We start from the raw sequence: 22,323 nt of genomic DNA, 5'->3' as shown, positions 1-22,323 counted from the left end.
AAATAATTCCAATTGCGGCAGAAACAAGTGTAAATAATGCAATTGAAACTTTTCAATTCACCGACGTAGAGTTAGATGATATAATGAACATTACTAAATCTTTTAGAAACAAATATGGTGGAAAAAAGCTTTTGTCGGAGGGGGTATTTAAAGATGCCATGATTTACATTGCTCACTTCTACAAAGATATAATAAATGAATCAATAAACAGTAGCATTGTTCCAAATTGCTGGAAAGTATCAACTATAGTACCTGCGGAAAAAGTCAAAAATACAGTAAGGCCAGAGGAACTGCGCCCAATTAATACGCTACCCGCAGATGAAAAAATTATGGAAACGGTGGTTAAAAATCAATTAGTGGCATATCTAGATAAATACCAAATTATTATACCTGAACAATCTGGGTTTAGGAAAAGCCATTCTTGCGAAACCGCACTGAATATGGTTATTGCGGAATGGAAAGAGGATATAACTGATAAGAAAGTTGTGATCTCAGTCTTTTTAGACTTAAAACGTGCTTTTGAAACTGTGGATAGAGAGGAACTGCTGAATGTTATGTTTAATAATGGGATAAGAGGAAAATCCTTGGAATGGTTCAGAAGCTATTTGAGTAATAGAAAACAGAAGACGATAATTGGAAGTGCAGTTTCACCGGTTGCTGATGTACATATTGGGCTACCGCAAGGTTCAGTATTGGCACCGCTATTGTTTACAATATATATTAACGATATTAAAGAATGCTTGAAATATTGCAATATTCGACTATTTGCGGATGATGCATTGATAACCATTAGTGAAAGAAGTGCGGGCTTTGCGGTATCGAAAATGCAAGAAGACTTAGACTCCCTTTACAAATGGCTATGCCATAGAAAGTTGAAAGTGAACGTGGATAAAACCAAAAGTATGATATTTTGCAAAAATCAAAGCATTATGGGTGCCAATAACCTTAGCAATATTACTCTGAAGATAAGAAATGTTGAAATTCAGCAAGTAGACAAGATCAAATACCTAGGAGTCTGGATCGACAAAAACCTTAGATTTGGAGAACACATAAGTTATTTAGAAAACAAAATTGCAAAAAAAATTGGTTTTATGTACAGAACTTGTAAATATATTAGTCAACGACACAAATTATTAGTGTATCGATCAATTATTGAACCGCACTTTATCTATTGTCCAACAATCCTGCTATTAGCAAATGACACACAAATAAAAAAACTGCAGATACAACAAAACAAGGCAATGCGATTAATTTTAAAATGTTCGCTTAGAACACCAAAAACTACAATGCTAAATATGTTAAACTGGCTCAGTGTAAAACAGTCGATATATTATTTCACATTGAAATTTATACATCATATGAAATTAGGAATAACACCGAATTATCTCAACGGGAGAATACATTTTAATCATGAAATACATAACTATGGAACTAGAAGCAGCGGAAATATAAGACTGCCTAGAGTAAGAACGGAGTTCGCGAAGAAGACTTTAGAATATATAGGTTATAAAATGTACAATGAATTACCAAATGCGATAAAAGACTGTGAAAATATTAATAAGTTTAAAGCAAAATTATTTTTATACTGTAAGTCATTAAGCATGTAATGTATACAATTTATTTATATATATATATATTTTTTTTTTTACCTTGAACTAGGTCTTAAAGACCGTAAATAAATAAATTATTATTATTATTATAAAACTGAGCCTTGAGGTAACCCTATGGGCACTTCCAATTCATCAAACATCACCCCTGCAAAAATTTTTGGATTACGTGTTCCATTTTCTTCATGTTGGAGTACTCTAACAATACTCCTTTGCAATGCGTTTGCGGACCACCATCAGCCGATCATTGCTCGTTTTTTAACTACAGTGATCACGACACGATGACAATCGAACAGAGTTGCCAAAAGTAAAATATTGCATACAAGTAACTGATAATAAAATTTTACTATGGCAACTCTGATAAAATGCAACCGCGCTCTGGTTTTATGTATACATACTATAGTATAGAGAAATATTACCCTTCAAAAAACGCAAGTACTCCATAAATAATGTAAGGAATACGCCTTTGGGAGTATAGGAGTGTTCCAAAACTAATCTGTATTCATACAAAAAATGTGCTCCAATTAAAATTGTGATGTCCTAGGAGAGGAGTAGATGATCACACTATCGCTTTGTTTGTGAGTATCCATAGAGTACATATGTGAGAGTACTTACCAAAGTACTTTCACTGTTGTACTCCATGGAGCACCCACAGAGCACCATATGCCTAAGTACTAAAGAGGAATTGTGTCGGAAAGAATTATCCGAGTGAATTTAATTTAAAACGAAAGTAAATAAAGAGGGGCAATACAACTTTTATATTTTTTACTACGAATATTCTTATGTTATTTAGCATTTGCTAGTTGCAAATATATGATCTCTAAACGTCAACTGTATTGTTTTGTTTTAGGATGGAATGTCGAAACGTCTACATTTTGAATTCTGTAAAGTGGCCTTAATGTGTACAGTAAAATTAGTCAACCTTTTACAGCGCCATCTATGGAGCTTCTACATGTTTCTAGAAAAACAAATTCCTTGGGAAATTTCAACAACGAAAACAGACAAAAAATAGCGTTCAGTACTGAAGAAAACACGTTAAAGAAAAAATATTTTGGTAAATTAAAGGTTGAACGATCACGTACTTCTTAAAAGTGAAAAATCATTTAATGGAAAGGTATTTTTGAGAATATTGATTTACAAAAGGAACGCGATTAATATAGATACTAACTAGGAAAAAGTGAAACGTTCAAGTTTCGGCGCAAAGAAAAATTTTTGATAGCAAAAATTGCTGGTCAAAAACCACTTTATTTCTATGTGCAACTAAAAATGTGAACCAGTTGAAATATATCCATAATAGAGGTTTCGTTTTTAGAAAAGTGATTGGTGAATAAGTATGTATATGAATCCACATCGGTACCCGTCTTACTAGAACATGGTGGTGTGGGATCGATGTTCAATCCGGCATTTGTTTTCCTATCGATTTGTTCGGTTTTTTTTTTTAATGTGCGAGTCGCGTGTTGGTAGCTTAGATATGTATGTATATGGATTCTGTCAAAAGCTGATTTGAAACTTCTGGAAAGAAAAATGTAAATACATACTTCCAATCACTTTTCCAGAGTCTATGGCAATTGACAATTTACTTCTGTGGAAGGCGCAAGAAATAAAATGGTGTGGCATTTGCAATTTTCTTTTAGCTGTCAAAAAACAATTTATGACTCATTGTGCGTAAATTAAAACTGGTTGTAAGCTTTGGAAAAAACGTGGAATAATAGCTATATTATAGTATTTTTATCGTCGATACTGATTCAAGTAATCAACGCTGAAAAACTTCATTTCATTGCGGCATCAATAACATAAGACAGTGAAGAATGTCTGTGATTGGTATCGATTTTGGCAATGAGTCTTGCTATGTAGCTGCAGCAAAAGCTGGAGGAATAGAAACACTAGCAAATGACTATAGTTTGCGTGCAACACCGTAAGTACTATTTCATTACTATATTTGAAAAAAGTAAGCATGGAAAAATGTATGTATGTATGTATCATATTGAGGTTAGGTTGTATTCTTATCCCCATTGTGGATTAAACTTATCCACAATGCTTATCCCCATTTTCTTTGCAATGCCCCAAAATACACATGCTCATTTGCAAATATTTGAGTTTGAAATTTTACGAATACCCGACACTTGTAATACGTGCCGGTAACGTTTTACAAGACGATGCCCCATTTAATTTTTGGTAATTCTATACGACAGCATGAAACTACCCCAGCGGGTAAGCGGGTCAGAAAATTAAATTAAAATTAAAATACCAGATACAAGGGGCTGTGTAGCGCAACCCTTCAGGTTGCCAGCGCAATATATAGCTTCTCCAAACCCAATTGTCAACCTCACCTATCCGCGGCGAATCCTTTAACTAACAGACGAGGCTCTGGCGACCCCAAGCTCCTCATGGAACTTGGGGTTGGGGAGGGGATGGCCTGGAGGTTTAATGTGGTCACATAAATCGTTCTCGAGATGGTCGGGCTAGCGCCTTAATGGTGATATGGTACCGGAGCGTACCGGATCTGTATCCGGCAAAGGACCATCAGATCGATAACACTTCCCAAAGCCTTCTGGGAGCAACCTTATCGCTACAACAACAACAGCATGACACTGCTAATACGCGTCCAAAAATATCGAGAGAGGTGTCAAACGACGCACCATGACATCAGTATTAATCCGAAACCGGAAAATAAAAATTTTAACTCGGTCAAAAGATATTAACGAAAACCCGAAAAAAGAGCCGCGGGTCCCTCCGAAACCGGGGGTGGAATCCATAGTATTTTTGCGCAGAACACCCTTCTGCGTTGGCGGCCTTCGGCCGTGCTTATAAAAAATAACCCTGGGCTACGCCATACCAAGTTGTTGTTGTAGCAATGTTTCGCCCCACCTAATAGCTGTGACCGATCACAAATTGTCATCAATATCCTCTAACGGGAGTCCAAGGAATCTTGCTGTTTCGAAAGGGGTGGACCATAATGAAAGGGGTGTTAGAGGCGTTGGTTCTACATTACAATTAAAGAGATGGTTGGTGTCATGTGGGGATACAGTGCAAGCGGGGCATACATTTTGTATGTCGGGGTTGATTCTGAATATGTAGAGTTTAACCTGTTGCAGTATCCAGAACGAAGTTGAGACAGAGTGACTCGGGTTTCCCTGGGAAGTATGCGTTCCTCTTCTGCAAGTTTTGGGTACTGTTCCCCGAGTACTGGATTCACCGGGCAATTCGTGCATAGAGATCCGACGCCTGTTTGTGGAGTTCACCAAGGACCTGTTTGTTTTTTTTTTTTTTGCATTATACGGCTGAGTTCTCAGGTGCCGTATTTCCTCAAAATGCTTACGGAGATGACTCCTTATGTCCCTAGGCGGTGCTGGCTCATCAATCAGATGTCTGTTGGGATGCCCAGGTTTCTGGGATTCAACAGGAACTGTTTGGTTAGCATCTCATTTTTCTCCCTGATGGGGAGTATTATCGCCTCATTATGTAGATTGTTTTCTGGGGACATAAGAAGACAGCCCGCGGCGGTTCTGAGCGCAGTATTTTGGGAGGCCTGTAGCTTCTTCCAGTGGGTAGTTTTTAGGCTTGGCGACCATATAGGCGACGCGTAGCACGCAAACGACTGACCAATTGCCTTGTATGTGGTAGTTAGCAAACTTGTCTTCTAACTGAAAAAAACTTTTTTCTAAAATTTTGATGTTGCCCAGGGTTTGAACCCAGGATCTTCGCTGTGATAGGCGCACCAAGCTGCCATCACACCACGGCGGCCGGCGGCGAAATACAACAACCACTGAAAATATGAACCGATTTTTTGTAAATAATAAATTATATGGGGTTGTTCTAAACTCAGAAGAATTATTTCTTTATTTCAGTCTATGGCATTTAAAGCCCTTAAGGACTAGATAACAATGTTGAATTAAAATTAGATAATTATTTAATAGTATAGTACATAAGTTGAGTATAGACACAATAAAACTTACATGCTATAAAGAGATTGACTAGCACATTTATCTGTTTGAAAAGATATCAGTAAGTATTGTTTTAAAAGTAAACTTAGAAAGAGCAAAATCAATAGCTGAAGAATCAGAGATGCGATTAAAGTCGGTCATAGCTCTAAGCAAAGGTGCGTTTGAGGCATAGAGGGTTCGGACACAATCCGTATAGAAAATCGGTATATTGCGAAGAGGCCTTATAGGGATATGGAATTGGAGACTCCTGAGGAGACAAGGTGCATCAACTACACCATTAATGATGTAATAAACAAACGTGAGCGATAGGACAGTTCTTCTGCATTCCAGGGACTCTAATTTGATAAGTGAGCACCTGGATTTATAAGATGGAATCGGTTCAGAAAAGTTCATCGAGTGCAGCGCGAACCGAACAAACGCTTTCTGCACACGTTCAAGCCTAACAATATGGCATTCATGATACGGCCTCCAAATAAAACAGTCATATTCCAGCTTCGAACGAACTAGTGCAGTGAACAATAACTTGAGGGTGTAGGGATCCGTGAAGTCTGTGCAGGAACGCCTAATAAAAGCCAGAAGTGAATACGCCTTAGCAATAGTAGATATTATATGAGTCGTGAAAGAAAATTTCGAATCGAATACAACACCCAAGTCCTTTATCTCGTTAAGAGTTGAGAGGTGGGTACCATCGAGAGAGTAGGAAGTGGGAATGAGGCCACGCGATTTAGAAAAGCTTACAAGAAAGCATTTGCTAACATTTAGTGGCAAGTTATTGGCACGACACCAAACAGCAACGTTATCTAAATAAGATTGCATTTTACTCACGTCGTCTGAGTTTGCGATGGTATTAAAAATCTTTAGGTCATCAGCGTATAATAGAAAATTAGAGTGCTGGAAGCAGGTGGAAATATCGTTTATAAAAATTACAAAAAGTAATGGGCCAAGTATGCTACCTTGAGGCACCCCGGAGGTGGCTGTGAATGTGTTTGAAGAGTTATTGTCAATAACCACAACACAGCTACGCTGGTGGAGGTATTTATTTATTTATTTATTTATTTAAAGTCGACGCAAACACAAAGCGGTCGACTAATTATTATAATAGACAGATATATATGTACAATACAGAGCCATTCTTAAAATTAAAAATTCAAAAAAATTCAAAAAAGGTACATAGAAAATTTGTATGTTATAAACATTTGACATCGCATTGTATAAGAAAAAATAAAATTAAAATATCAGGCTAAACATAAGAGTATAGCAGTATGTAAAGCAGCAAACGAACATTCAAAGCCAATGCAGTTGTACAAATCATTGTACCGCGAGCACCAATGGCGCAGGGGACTGTTTCTAGCAAAATTTTGCCGGCAGAGAGGTAAATGAAAAGGCACAAAATGTCTGGACGCCCTAGCAGGAACCGCAAAATTTAGTTGACTGATTAGGTCAGGGGAGTCAATCACACCAATGATGAGCTTGTGAATGAACATAACGCCAAGTAATACTCTACGATTCTCTAGAGATGGCAAATTAATTAGAAGAAGTCTATTCCTGTATGGTGGAAGATGAGTACTTGATTCCCAGTTGAGACCTCGTAATGCAAAAATTAAAAACCGTCTCTGGACCGACTCAATCCGATCAACATGGATTTGATAGATCGGAGACCAGACACATGAACAGTACTCGAGAATAGGACGTACCAGCGAGGTATAAAGGATCTTTGTGAAATAAGGGTCATCAAACTCTTTAGCCCAACGTTTGATAAAACCTAATACACCAGTTGCTTTGTTTATAGCGGTTGAAATATGTGTGGTAAAACTTAATTTCGGATCAAAAATAACTCCTAGATCAGTTACAATAGATATCCGCTTCAAGGGGTCGCCGTTAAGTGTATAAGATGATAGGACCGGCTTCACACGGTGAAAATTCATTTGCTTACATTTAGAGTAATTCAAAAAAAGTAAATTTGCAGTACACCAGCTTTGAAATGAGTCAAGATCGGCCTGAAGCTGATTAAAACAGAACAAGTTCGAAGGCAGATATGTGTAACAAAGTTTTACATCATCTGCATACATAAAAACTCTAGAATGTAATATAACCTTTGGTAAGTCGTTAATGAACAGGTTAAAGAATAATGGACCCAAATGGCTCCCCTGGGGCACGCCAGAAGTTACATCAAACGACTTTGAAAGATTGTTGTTAAAGAAGACTCGTTGAGTCCTATTTTCAAGATAACTTGAAATCCAACTTAATAAAGGCGCTGGAAAACCCAGAAGATCAAGTTTGGTAACTAAGAGCTCGTGATTAACATAGTCATATGCTTTACTAAAGTCGGTGTAAATTACATCTGTTTGTTTGCAAACTAAAAAACCATTCATAACAAAAGACGTAAATTCAAGCAAGTTGGTAGTAGTTGATCTCCGATGAACAAAACCATGTTGACAAGGCGATATTAAAGAGCTACACAAGTATTGAAGCGGGTATGTAATTATCTGCTCAAAAGTTTTAGGGATAGCTGAGAGCTTAGCTATGCCTCTGTAGTTCTCAATATTAGACCTACTACCTTTTTTATGCAAAGGTATAATAAACGATTGTTTCCAAATAGATGGGAAAGATGCGGATTCCAGAGACAGTTTAAATAATTTAAAGATAGGCTCAGATAAGCTGACAGCACAGTACTTAAGTACACAATTAGGAACACCACCTGGCTCCCGTGAAGATATCGGTTTCAATGCAAGAAGTATATTAAGAACAGTATCTTTATCAATAAATGGGTTTAAAATATTATTAGAACTTTCCAAGCAATATGGATAAAGATTAGACTGGACACATTGGGATGAATAGGTTGATTTAAAGAATTCAGCAAACAAATCTGCGATTTCGTGATCAGAATTTGCGTTTTTGCACCCATAAATAAAAGTAGATGGGAAACCAGAAGTTTTCCTTTTGGAATTAACAAATCTGTAGAAACGTTTCGGATTATTAGTATGATTTAATCCATGATAAAAACATCGAGTGGAAGCCCACGCGAGTCAATTTAGAAATCAGGATAGAATGAATAACTTTATCAAATGCTTTTGAGAAGTCGGTGTACACAGTATCAACTTGACAACGGTCATTAAAAGAAGATATGCAAAAATCAGAGAAGATAGATAGGTTTGTTATAGTGGATCTACCGGCCATAAAACCATGCTGATTTTCAGTGATTAGAGGTTTAACAGCAAAGTACAATTTTTGTTTCACAATGTACTCGAATAATTTTGAAACAGATGATAATTTTGCAATGGGCCTATAATTCGCGACATTGTTCTTGCTACCACACTTGAAAATAGGGCTGATGAAGGTTATCTTCCACGCATCAATTGATAGAGTCAGCGCACCAAAGTTAATGGGACTGTCAACCATAGTGGGCAACTCCTGCGGGTCTTCCGGTGGCGTCACGAAATTGGAGCAGAAGAAGGCTGCAAAAAGGTTGGCCGCTTCAGCTGTTGATGAACCATGCACAGAATTATAGATGACTGAGGCAGGGATACTTGAGCATCGTTTTTTGGAATTTACATATGTCCAGAATGCCCTAGGGTTTTCCTTAATGTCGGATTCAAAATTACGAACATAGTTACCATGGAGCCTCTTGCCTAGATAGATAGATAATTAATTGAGGATCGCACTGCGACCATTGGTCTATTGTGCCCTCAACTGCTTCACAGCACCTCATCCAAGCCGACTTCTCTGATGAACCCTAGCAGTTCACCTGGCTTGAGGGATTTGATGTGAGAGTGCTCTGGCCATGGTGAGCCCAAAAACTTAGCCCTACGTCTTGAGATTGCGTCACATTCCAGGAGTATATGTACCGCCGTCTCCGCTGATCGATCACAAAATCGGCATGTGTTGTTCGATAGGATGCCCAGCTTCTGCATGTGGCTGTTCAGTCTGCAGTGTCCTGTAAGAATAGCTGTTAGGATCCGCAGGTTATCTTTCGACAGGCCCATTAATGCCCTATATCGAGTTGTGCTGTAGCCCCCCCAGCAGTAACTTAGATTGCCTCAAGCCTGGCATATTGCGCCAGTGTTCTTCCCTCTTATCCCTTTCTTCTAATAGTAGATGCCCTCTGATTTCCTGCGGGCCTACTGGCAGGAACGGCTCAGGACCAATAGGTCGTGTCATTGCTGCCTCCCTTGCCAGGCTGTCCGCTTGCTCATTGCCCTCCACTCCCCGGTGGCCAGGAACCCAGGCCAACAACAGTTTGTTGTGTGCTCCTAGTTGATTTAGCTTTTCAACGCACTCAAGTACTAGTGCTGATTTTATTTCAGACGCCGAGATCGCCTTGAGGGCGGCCTGACTGTCACTGAGTATGGCAATTGTCTCGTTGGAGTATTCGCGCTGAAGGTGCAGGTCAGCACACTGGCTTATAGCGAACACTTCCGCTTGAAAAATGCTGTTGTTGTTGTTGTTGTAGCAGTGCTTCGCCCCACCTAATAGACGCGACCGATCACAAACTGTCATCAATATCCTCTAACGGGAGTCCAAGGAAACTTGCTGTTTCAACAGGGGTGGACCATAGGGAAAGGGGTGTTAGAGGCGTTGGTTCCACATTACAATTAAAGAGATGGTTGGTGTCATGTGGGGACACATTGCAAGCGGGGCATACATTTTGTATGTCGGGGTTGATTCTGGATAGGTAAGAGTTTAACCTGTTACAGTATCCAGAACGAAGTTGAGCCAGAGTGACACGCGTTTCCCTGGGGAGTATGCGTTCCTCTTCCGCAAGTTTTGGATACTTTACTTTGAGTACTGGGTTCACCGGGCAATTCCCGGCATAAAGGTCCGACGCCTGTTTGTGGAGTTCACCAAGGACCTGCTTGTGTTTTTTCGCTTCATACGGCTGTGTTCTCAGATGCCGTATTTCCTCAAAATGCTTCCGGAGATGACTCCTTAAGCCCCTAGGCGGTGCTGGCTCGTCAATCAGATGTCTGTTGGGATGCCCAGGTTTCTGGGTATTCAACAGGAACTGTTTGGTCAGCATCTCGTTTCTTTCCCTGATGGGGAGTATTCTCGCCTCATTATGTAGATGGTGTTCTGGGGACATAAGAAGACAGCCCGTGGCAATTCTGAGAGCAGTATTTTGGCAGGCCTGTAGCTTCTTCCAGTGGGTAATTTTTAGGCTTGGCGACCATATGGGTGACGCGTAGCACGTAATCGGCTGGCTAATTGCTTTGTATGTAGTCATGAGCGTTTCTTTATCTTTTCCCCAGGTACTGCCAGCAAGGGATTTGAGGATTTTGTTACGGCTCTGAATTCTCGGAACAATTGCGGCTGCGTGCTCACCAAAATGTAGATCCTGATCAAACGTCACACCCAAGATTTTGGGGTGTAGGACCGTCGGTAGCGTAGAGCCATCGACGTGGATGTTCAAAATGGTCGACATTTGGGACGTCCATGTTGTAAATAAGGTCGCGGAAGATTTAGTCGGTGATAATGCCAGGTTTCGCGAGGCGAAAAAACTGGAGAGATCAGGGAGGTAGCCGTTTATTTTATTGCATAGCTCATCGATCTGTGGGCCTGGGCCTGTGGCCATTACTGTGCAGTCATCGGCGTAGGAAACGATTGTGACTCCTTCCGGTGGTGAAGGTAGTTTAGATATGTAGAAATTAAACAAAAGTGGGGATAGGACACCACCCTGTGGCACCCCTTGTTTAATTCTCCTTGGCTTTGATGTTTCGTTTCTAAATAGCACCGATGCCTGCCGACCACCCAGATAATTTGCGGTCCACCTTTTAAGACATGGGGGAAGGGTAGACCCTTCCAGGTCTTGCAGTAACGAGCCGTGGTTGACCGTATCAAAAGCTTTTGATAGGTCTAGCGCTACGAGTACTGTTCTATGGTGGGGGTTTTGATTTAAACCGCAATTTATCTGGGTACTAATGGCATTTAGCGCGGAGGTAGTGCTATGGAGTTTTCTGAAGCCATGCTGATGGGAGGCTAGTTGCAAATTTGCTTGGAAATAAGGGAGCAAAATGGCTTCGAGCGTCTTTGCTACTGGCGATAGGAGAGATATCGGACGATACGACTCTCCTATGTTAGCTGGTTTACCAGGCTTTAGTAGCGGGACCACCTTGGCCATTCTCCATTTCTCGGGTATGACAAAGGTGGAAAGAGACAGGTTGAAGACCTGCGCTAAATATTTGAAACCCTCTTTCCCTAGGCTTTTAAGCATCGGCATGGCTATGCCGTCTGGGCCCACTGCTTTGGATGGTTTAGCGCGACCAATGGCGTCCTCAACCTCTTTAGCGGTGATGGTGATTGGTGACGCGCTGAATTTGTGTTTATGTGCGTGTCTGTTGGCCCTCCGTCTAACCTTGTCGACCGTAGAATGCATTATATATTGTCGGCAGAAAGCGCTCGCGCATTTTTTCGCATCCGACAGCACTTTGTCGCCAAAGGCGATGGAAACTTTGTCTTTGTGCTTAGTCGGATTCGATAGGGACTTTACGGTGGACCAAAGTTTACCCACACCGGTAGAGAGGTTACAACCTCTTAGGTGCTCCTCCCATTTCGCCCGCTTGTGTTCATCCACAAGCAATCTGATGCGTTGGTTTATATCCCTTATTTGGGGGTCGCCTGGATCAAGCTGCCTTATAAGGTCACGTTCTCTCGCTAAGTTTGCGGCCTCCGCCGGGAAGTGGGGCCGGATTTCGGGAATTCTCCCGGCGGGAATGAAACGTGCCGAGGCGGATTCAATGACCTTGCGAAAAGCACGCTCCCCTTGGCGGGCATCAGTCGGGATAGGGAGGGCAGCAAAGAGGTTGTCTGTAAAGGATTTATATTCTCCCCACTTTCCTTTTTTAAAGTTTATGAAAGTGCGTTTTTCGGTGACGATGAAGTCGGCGGTACGCTCGAGCGAAACAAGTATAGGCAGGTGGTCGGATGCCAATGATACCATCGGCTGCCAGTTGACGCAGTTTACGAGTTCTGCGCTCACGATTGAGATATCTGGCGAACTGTGACAGCTTCCTACCATACATGTGGGGGCGTCTCCGTTTATTGTGCAGAACGTCGTTTCTTCTATTTGATCCGCCAACATCTCGCCCCTACTGTCCGCCCGCAAATTTGAATGCCATAGATCATGATGGGCATTGAAGTCGCCTAAAATAATGCGATTGTTTCCAGTGAGTAAGGCTCTAATATTAGGGTGGTATCCACCGGGGCAACAGGTGGCAGGGGGGATGTAGATGTTGATGATTTCTAGGTTTGCATCGCCTGACCGGACAGATAGGCCTTGACGTTCTAAGACGTTGTCCCTGCGGTCGATGCCAGGATCAAATATGTGATATTGCACAGAGTGGTGTATTATAAACGCGAGGCCGCCTCCATTTCCGCTCTCGCGATCTTTTCTGTGGACATTATACCCAGAGCAGGACTGCAATGCAGATCGTGCTGTGAGTTTAGTCTCTTGAATCGCAGCAATGCGGATGTTGTGCCGCTTCATGAAATTGACTATCTCCGTAATCTTCCCAGTTAGTCCATTACAGTTTAACTGCAGAATTCTGAAGTGCATGAGAGGAGACGTCGCCACTCTGGGGGTAAGTGACGGGTGACTACGCCTGGGTTCAGGAAGGCCAGGACGCAATTGCTGTTGTGGCCCTGGGACTGGGCGTCCTTGGGCAAGCATTGGGGTACCCGGATGATTTGGGTTTGCGACCTGGCAACATGGCGCGATGAAACCCGCCGAGGGGTTGCCGTCGCGGAGACCAGAACATCTAGGAAAGTGGCACCACCCGAGGCAGGAGCTGCATTGGGCGGATGTCGCAAACATATATATTCTGTGCTGGCAAACGGTGCAAACGGAGGTAGGGACTAAGAGTCTGTTTCCCTGACCTACACGATTGCTGCCGGAAAAGAGGGGGGGAGAAGACGGGGGCAGGGGCTGTTGCTCAGCATTGCTTCCGACTCTACTACGAAGATTGTAGTTATGAGTGGTAGCAGCTGTTTGAGTTGTTGGCGCCGTAAGGCGCGAGCAGCAGCGGGTACTTGTTGTGGCTTGCTGAGCAGCGGGGCTGCTGGAAGGTAATGGGGGGGCGCTTAGACCAAGACTACGGGACGCCCTTGGGCGTGAACAGCAAGGAGCCACAAAAGATTTATAAAAGTTACGTGGACGTCGGGTTTTGGGATCAAGCCCAGAACAACCTGTCCGATGCAACCATCCCTTACACGAGACACACTGAACAGAGTATGACCGTCCTAAAAAGATTCTTTTCCGGCAGATGCAGCAAAACCATTTCTCAGGACCAAGGTCAGGAGACGGACCCGGATTGGATTCGATACCTTTCCGGAGCAAGAGAATATGGAGCAGTCCTGCTGCAAGGAGCTGCTGGGAGGATGACAATTTGTGGGAGGGACGAAACAAATTAAATGGGGTTACACTGAAATGACAGTCCTTGGTCGGGAAAAATCCCGAGTCGCTCCGGTACATAGAACCGACTGCCTTGGGAAGCGCTTGAAAAATGCTCGGGTGTGCTCCCAGAGGCGTTGATATCTTTGCTCTTGGTCCAATGACTCCAGATCCAATCCCCTCTGGCGTCTTCGAGCCATCTGTGTACCATACTATTTTATTTAGCTGATGAATGTACACAATTCTGCTTTCCTCCCACGTACCCTTGTCTCCCAATTCTACTTTGTACCTTCTCTCATAGACTATCTGCCTGAGGATATCATCCCTCGGGAGTTGAGAGATTGGGATCTTCTCTCTCAATTCCTCCATGTTTCCGGACGATATAACTTTACCTATGCCCGAGCCCTCCTTAGCAATATTCAGGAGGGTTCTCTTGGCTGACTGCTCTATTGATATATGCAGCGGGGTCAGATCAAGGATAGCCTCCAGCGCTGCTGTAGGGCATGTGCGCATAGCTCCCGTGATGCATACACATGCCAGTCGCTGAAGTTTTGACAGCGCTTGCCTCGTCGTCGCCCGAGTTGTTTTCAATGCCCAGGCTATCGAACCGTATGTTATCATAGGTTTTACTATCATGGTATACATCCATCTTAGCACATGCGGGCTACAGCCCCATGATTTGCCTGCTAGACGTTTGCATATCATGATGGACCTCGTGGCCTTAGCTCTCATGGAGTCGAAGTGCTGTTTCCATAGGAGCTTGGTGTCAAAAGTGACCCCCAAGTATTTCACCGCGGTTTCCTGTTCTAGTGCCACGCCATTTATTGTAATTGCTCTCAGGGCTGGTAGGGCCCTTCTTCTGGTGAAAGGGATGATGGTCGTTTTAGATGGGTTGATGTTAAGCCCCACGCTGGCACACCATCCCTTCGTAATATTCAGTGCTCTCTGTATTATGTCACAGAGCGTACTCTCGAACTTACCCCTTGCAATTATGACGATGTCGTCAGCGTATCCCTGGCATCTTATGCCACTGTCAGATAGCTTTTGCAGGAGTTCGTCCACTACTAGGCTCCACAGAAGTGGTGATAGAACACCTCCTTGAGGGCACCCCCTCGTGGTATTAACCTTAACTGCGCTGTTGCCTACATCGACTTCAGCGATTCTTGTGCGGAGTAGATTGTCAATCCATCTCTGGATAGGCATCTGAATTCCTCTTCTCTGCAGTGCTATGTTTACGCTTTCATGAGATGTGTTGTCAAAGGCACCCTCAATGTCAAGGAAAGCGCAAATCACTGTTTCCTCTGTTTCGAACGCCCTCTGTATTTCAGATGTTAATTGTTACAGAGCTGTGTCCGTGGACCTACCCGCTCTGTACGCATGCTGGCTATGATGTAAAGGCCAGCTCTTGAGGGCGTTCGACCTGATTTCTTGGTCCAATATCTTTTCCATTGCCTTCAAGACAAAGGAAGTTAGACTTATTTGTCTGAAGGACTTTGCCTGCGAATAGTCCTTTTTTCCTACTTTTGGTATGAAAACCACTTTTGCTCTTCTCCACATCATGGGTATGTATCCCAGTGCCAGGCTATCTCTCATGATCCTGGCCAGATGTGGGATGATCTGTGTCCCGTGCTGCATTAGCACCGGGTAGATGCCATCCACCCCCGGATATTTGTATTTCTCAAAGGATTCCACTGCCCATCTGACTCTGGCCTCACTGAAGAGGGAGTTGGCCAGTTGCCAGTCTGATGGGGTTGGTTTCACTCTGGGGAACACAGGTTCCGGTACTTGCGGAGAGGCACCCGGAAAATGCGTGTGTAGCAGGGCCCTCGCTCGCTCCTCCACCGTTCCGGTATAGGTACCGTCTGGAAGCCTAATCGCTAAGTTAATCTCCCTCTGCTCTTTGGCTAGGGCCTAGTGGAGCCTTGCCGCTGCAGGTGTGCTAGAAATTCCCTCACAGAAATTTCTGAAACTTTCCCTCTTAGCTTTCCTTATCTCTTTATTGTACTTTGTTAGATTTTGAGTGTATTCCTCCCAGTTGCTGGTTCTTCTTGCCCCGTTAAAGAGTTTCCTGACTTTCTTCCTTAGTAGTGTCAGGTCATGCGACCACCAGGGGGTTGCCTTCTTACCCTTAACTAAGGAGACTCGGCAACTGGAGTTGTAGGCATCTATCATTATCTGATTTGCCCTATCTACTCTGTCCTCTAACTCAGTACAGTTAGTGCTTCTGCTCTTATTTCTGAGACTATCCGCGTTAGCCTCTATGATACTTTTGTAGCTGCCCCAGTCTGTTTTCCTGGGATTTCTTTTAGGGCTGTATTGCCCCGATACAGCACCCAGCTCAAACCTTATGATCCTATGATCCGATAGGGAGGGTTCTTCTGAGACTCCATTTCGAGATCATATTCTCAGTCAGGTTGTTGCCAAGTGTTATATCTAGGACCTCTGCCCTGACTCTCGTGACAAACGTCGGTTTGCTCCCGACGTTATATATATTCAAATCGTTGCTGACTATATATTCTAGTAAACACTCACCCCTTTGGTTGGTATCATTGCTGCCCCACTCCGTGTTGTGGGAGTTATCATCGCTTCCTATGATCAACGGAAGTTTCGCTCTTCTGCAGTGCTCCACTAGCTCCTGCACCGCCACCAGATCCCGGCTTAAAAATTCTGTAATGCAAAAATAGTTAATGTTTGACTTAAGCATTACACATGCTCTTGGTCTCTGCTGTGAGAGATCCCAAATAACTTTGTTATTACTTACATTAAGGCCCCTCACCTGTCCCTTGTAAGCCCAAGGTTCTTGTATGAGGGCGATGCCCAGATCAGACCAGACCAGTACAGCCGAGGCTGCAATGGCGTGATGGAGGTTGATCTGGGCTATTTTTATGCTTGTGCCGGTCATTTTGGCCCGGCCGGCCTCATCGGATCATCTTCATCCGACAATCCGCTCTCGCTTTCGTCCCGCCTATTCAGCTCCAGCTCCTGGAGGTCGAGGCCCTCGATGAGCTCTTGTGTGGTGGGGATTTCTTTTTCATCCCCAGGCTGCACGATTTTGTCCTTGCTTGCTGCGGTGGGAGGGTTTGTGGTCTCGCGAGCTCTGATGGTATAGGTGCTCGCGTCCGTCATTTTTTCGTCCGACAGCTCGCCTCTGTCGGTGCCCTCTGCCTCCGCCTTGTCTTCCGGCTGCTCACTATTCCCTGGTTGCCTCTGCCTCCAGGGTCTCACTAGGACCAGGCCGTACCTATAGTGCAGCTTAAGCCCGTTCCTGCGTATGATTTGATACGATTCCTCGTCTATGCCTACGTCGAGACGTAGGCCTGTTTCCTCTGGAACATAGTCACATTATGCGTTGGCGGTATTTCATCCCCACGTCTCGTGCATAATTGTGGCCCTGTCCACCCCTCAAGCGTCGGTATTACTTCAACGAGCCACTTAACTGTTTTTTCGTCCTCGCAGTCCACGAGGAGGAGCCCTGCTCGGAAGTATACCCCGCAAAAAACTAGGGCATGCCCACATCCCCTGTACACTCCGTCCATTATGAGCTCTTGAAGATTCGTCAGGTCTTCTTGACTTAGGGCCTCCGCCGGGTAGTTACTGGGCAGAACAGCTATTCGGATACCCCTAAGGGCTTCCGAATAGCTCTGCTGCCTTGGTGCCATCCCAGCAGGTACCCCAGTCGCCCTGGCTTGAATCTCCCTGCCCGTGGGTGCAGTGTTCCTGGGAGCGTGGGCCCGTTGCCTTTTTGAGCTCGGAGTTTCTTCCGGCGTAATTTGCCTGATCCTGCGCTTTTCAGCGGGAGCGGGCGCATGCTGGTCAGCTGCCGCTGGCTGTGCTCTCCTTCCTTCTTTGCTTCCACTTTGAGCATTGGCTTTTCTCTGCCCGTGGTCTAGTTCATGCCTGCGCTGATCTGCCCTGGCTCTTGCCTCCCTGGGCGACAGGCCTTCCTCTAGATATCGGAGGTATCTTTTTACCCCAGCCCCACTTAGTCCAAAGCGTCTTTTGTCATCCAGCGCTCCTGGACTGCCCTGTGGTGGAAGTGCAGGTTGCTTGCCTCTGTTCTGCCTTCTGTTAGGCCGCTTCCACTCCTCCGGGTTCCGCTCTGTATTTTTCCCTTCCTGGGACCTTTCATAGGTGCTCTGTGAGCTGCTACTAGAGTCATGCTCCTTGTCAACATGGTTTTGTTCATCGGAGATCAACTACTACCAACTTGCTTGAATTTACGTCTTTTGTTATGAATGGTTTTTTAGTTTGCAAACAAACAGATGTAATTTACACCGACTTTAGTAAAGCATTTGACTCTGTTAATCACGAGCTCTTAGTTACCAAACTTGATCTTCTGGGTTTTCCAGCGCCTTTATTAAGTTGGATTTCAAGTTATCTTGAAAATAGGACTCAGCGAGTTTTCTTTAACAACAATCTTTCAAAGTCGTTTGATGTAACTTCTGGCGTGCCCCAGGGTAGCCATTTGGGTCCATTACTCTTTAACCTGTTCATTAACGACTTACCAAAGGTTATATTACATTCTAGAGTTTTTATGTATGCAGATGATGTAAAACTTTGTTACACATATCTGCCTTCGAACTTGTTCTGTTTTAATCAGCTTCAGGCCGATCTGGACTCATTTCAAAGCTGGTGTACTGCAAATTTACTTTTTTTGAATTACTCTAAATGTAAGCAAATGACTTTTCACCGTGTGAAGCCGGTCCTATCATCTTATACACTTAACGGCGAGCCCTTGGAGCGGATATCTATTGTTACTGATCTAGGAGTTATTTTTGATCCGAAATTAAGTTTTACCACACATATTTCGACCGCTATAAACAAAGCAACTGGTGTATTAGGTTTTATCAAACGTTGGGCTAAAGAGTTTGATGACCCTTATTTCACAAAGATCCTTTATACCTCGCTGGTACGTCCTATTCTCGAGTACTGTTCATGTGTCTGGTCTCCGATCTATCAAATCCATGTTGATCGGATTGAGTCGGTCCAGAGACGGTTTTTAATTTTTGCATTACGAGGTCTCAACTGGGAATCAAGTACTCATCTTCCACCATACAGGAATAGACTTCTTCTAATTAATTTGCCATCTCTAGAGAATCGTAGAGTATTACTTGGCGTTATGTTCATTCACAAGCTCATCATTGGTGTGATTGACTCCCCTGACCTAATCAGTCAACTAAATTTTGCGGTTCCTGCTAGGGCGTCCAGGCATTTTGTGCCTTTTCATTTACCTCTATGCCGGCAAAATTTTGCTAGAAACAGTCCCCTGCGCCATTGGTGCTCGCGGTACAATGATTTGTATAACTGCATTGGCTTTGAATGTTCGTTTGCTGCTTTACATACTGCTATACTCTTATGTTTAGCCTGATATTTTAATTTTATTTTTTCTTATACAATGCGATGTCAAATGTTTATAACATACAAATTTTCTATGTACCTTTTTTGAATTTTTTAATTTTAAGAATGGCTCTGTATTTTACATATATATCTGTCTATTACAATAATTAGTCGACCGCTTTGTGTTTGCGTCGACTTTAAATAAATAAATAAATAAAAATAAATAAATAAATGCTCCGACGGTGAACGCCTAGACTTACTCGTCCTTCTAGAGGGACTGCTAGGGTGGTGGTTTTCGTGCTTGGATGCACCGTCGTAGCCTCTCTTTGTCAGCTTTTCTCGCTCTCTTGCAGTTAACTCTTTTGTTTTCTCTTTCGGCCCGCGCTGCGCAATGGAGGTACTGGACCCTCCATGGATCGCGGGTTTGTTTCCTGCCGCCGCCTTCTGCTCACCTTGTTTGACTTGCCCGCGCTGCTCACCAGTGGATAGAGGTCCACTGGGGATCGCGGGTTCCTCTGCTTCCTGGTTGGAGTGCTCTTCGGGCCCGCGCTGCTCTCCTTGGGTTTTGGTGTTGCCCTTGGGGTTCGCGGTTTTGAGAGCCGGTTCCCTGTATACTCCAGTGCTAGTGGAGGGAGATTCGTCCCTCTGATGCTCTAAGAAGAGCATTGCCTCCTCTCTCGTGAGGCTTTCCAGGAATTGCCTGGAGTACGTGCGTGGCCTGCTGCTTCTCTGCCCGCTGCTCTTCCTGGAGCCCGTTTTTTTTGTTGTGCTTTTATTGTTATTGTTGTTGTTGGTTTTTTTGTGGTTGTTGTTCATCATCTTGCTTGACATGGCAAGCGTTGTTGCCTCTGCTTTAGTTTGGGGAACTGGGTTGGTCCGCCGCGGCAGAGCCCCTTGACGCGGTAAGGCCATGGTTACTCCCCAAGGTGGCCCGGTGTTGGGGAGGCGCCGTTATAATACAGCCGGTATTGTGGACCTCCTGGCTGCAAACCAGTCCAATGGGCACGGTGACGCATGACACCCTGGATTAGGAGGTGACAGTTCCTGGTTACCGATCGCATTCGACCACATCTGTCAGGTGAGCGCGGTTGCCCCGCTCCCATCTGACCAATTAGTATCGAATGCGATCGGCGTAAGCCCCTGCACCGCTACAAGGTGACTGTCTTCGCAGGAGCCACTTGCCTAACGCTTTGAATGATTTGGAATAACGCAGGTATTTTTCTTTATACGCCATTAGCTTAGTGGCCTTGAACTTTTTGTAAAACCTATTCCTCTGATTCTTAAGCCTCTAGTTTTCTAGTATACCATGGTATTCTGTAACACCGCTTCATTTTCTGAGGTATATTGTTTATGCAGATTTGATTTACAACGTTTTTAAATAAGCTGGCGCATCGAGCAAGATCACATCCCCAAAACAGGGCTTCCCAATCAACGGAAGAAACTTCCTGATATATACAGTCATAATTTCCACGTCTAAATGAAAAAGTAGGATCCTCATTCAGAGTTCCAATACTTTCGAAGTTATAGAATTCTACTTCGAGGATAAGCGGAATGTGGTGCAAACCAGAGCACGACAACGGTTCCAGGCATTCGGTGACCGTACAGCTAAAATTACCATTAAGAAATACAAGATCAAGAATTCTCGACAGTTGATTGGTGAAGCCGTTGATCTGAGAAAGACCAAAACTTGAGAAACTGTCAATAAGGTAAATCTCAGAAGTGGTGTTTACTTTGTTCGGAACTAATGAGTAGTTATTATCGACGTAAGACCATTCAATATTAGGTAAATTAAAGTCACCCAATATGCAAAAGTTACCACTATCACATGAACGAACTAAATCAGTAATATTATCTACATAAGACTTATAAAGTGAGTCTAGACTAGACGGTGGAATGTATGACACACAGATACAAATTTCAGAGATGCCGCGAACTGAGACACACAGTTGGTCCAAAAGCGAGTCTTGATCCTTCAACTCCACAAGCGACGAGTTGATGTGCCGGCGTATGGCAATTAAAACTCCACCACCTCTAGAGAGTCCAGTTTTGGAAAAATCGCGATCCTTGCGATAGACAGTGTACAGATTAGAGTAAAAAAACTCAGCATCAAGGAACTCAGGATTTAGCCAGGTTTCAATAAGAAGGAACACGTCATAGTCCACAACCGAACTCATATTGTAAATTACGTTAGACTTAGTTCGCATTCCGGAGACATTTTGAAAGTAGACACTCAATTGCTTTTGGGTGCCATTTATGGAAATATTATCAACTTCCTGACCTTTTGAACAGGACGGTAGACAGCTATCAAGGTATGTGCTGCTCTCACAGCACAGGTCTCTTAGTTTTTTGACGTATTGACATGCTTTTTAGAGTATACATGAACCACAGAATGAGTCGGCCAAAAGGAAGTATCCAGTACCTTATCAAAATATTTATCAGGAACCGATATTTTGAAGGAAGATATGTCTCTCGCATATTTAAAAGTAAACTTGAAGACATTGATGCCACTATTTTCAACTCCAAGCTTAGTGCAGATATAATTAGAAATGTCTTCTTCCGATAGTGATGCATGCAACCTTGATACAAAGATCACTTTACGAGGCGGAACGGCGTCCCAAGGCAGTCGGTTCTATGTACCGGAGCGACTCGGGATTTTTCCCGACCAAGGACTGTCATTTCAGTGTGACCCCATTTAATTTGTTTCGTCCCTCCCACAAATTGTCATCCTCCCAGCAGCTCCTTGCAGCAGGACTGCTACATATTCTCTTACTCCGGGAAGGTATCGAACCCAATCCGGGTCCGTCTCCTGACCCCGGTCCTGAGAAATGGTTTTGCTGCATTTGCCAGAAAAGAATTTTTTTAGGACGATCATACTCTGTTCAGTGTGTCTCGTGCAAGGGATGGTTGCATCGGACAGGTTGTTCTGGGCTTGATCCCAAAACCCGACGTCCACATAACTTTTATAAATCTTTTGTGGCTCCTTGCTGCTCACGCCCAAGGGCGTCCCGTAGTCTACGCCTAAGCGCCCCCCACTACCTTCTAGCAGCCTCGC

At 43.7% G+C, this 22,323-nt stretch overlaps 1 protein-coding gene across 6 annotated transcripts in view; it reads left to right on the top strand.

The window, feature by feature from the left end:
• Positions 1-2,580: 2,580 nt before the first annotated feature.
• Positions 2,581-22,323, top strand: part of Hsp110 (heat shock protein 70Cb) — a 209,396-nt gene continuing 189,653 nt past the window's right edge. For 2 of the 6 annotated variants that reach the window (XM_067788664.1, XM_067788658.1), the window contains exons 1-2: positions 2,581-2,721; positions 3,242-3,522. In XM_067788664.1, coding sequence (XP_067644765.1) covers positions 3,416-3,522 — 107 coding nt within the window. In that variant the 5' untranslated portion in view covers positions 2,581-2,721; positions 3,242-3,415. Of the gene's footprint in view, positions 2,722-2,746; positions 2,907-3,163; positions 3,523-22,323 lie in introns of those variants that run through there. The other 4 variants (XM_067788659.1, XM_067788660.1, XM_067788663.1 and 1 more) reach the window with 4 other exon arrangements.

The sequence above is a fragment of the Eurosta solidaginis genome, chromosome 5 (assembly GCF_040869045.1).
Source record: "Eurosta solidaginis isolate ZX-2024a chromosome 5, ASM4086904v1, whole genome shotgun sequence".
In the NCBI taxonomy this organism is placed as follows: Eukaryota; Metazoa; Arthropoda; class Insecta; order Diptera; family Tephritidae; genus Eurosta; species Eurosta solidaginis.
This window is presented reverse-complemented; position numbering and strand designations above follow the sequence as displayed.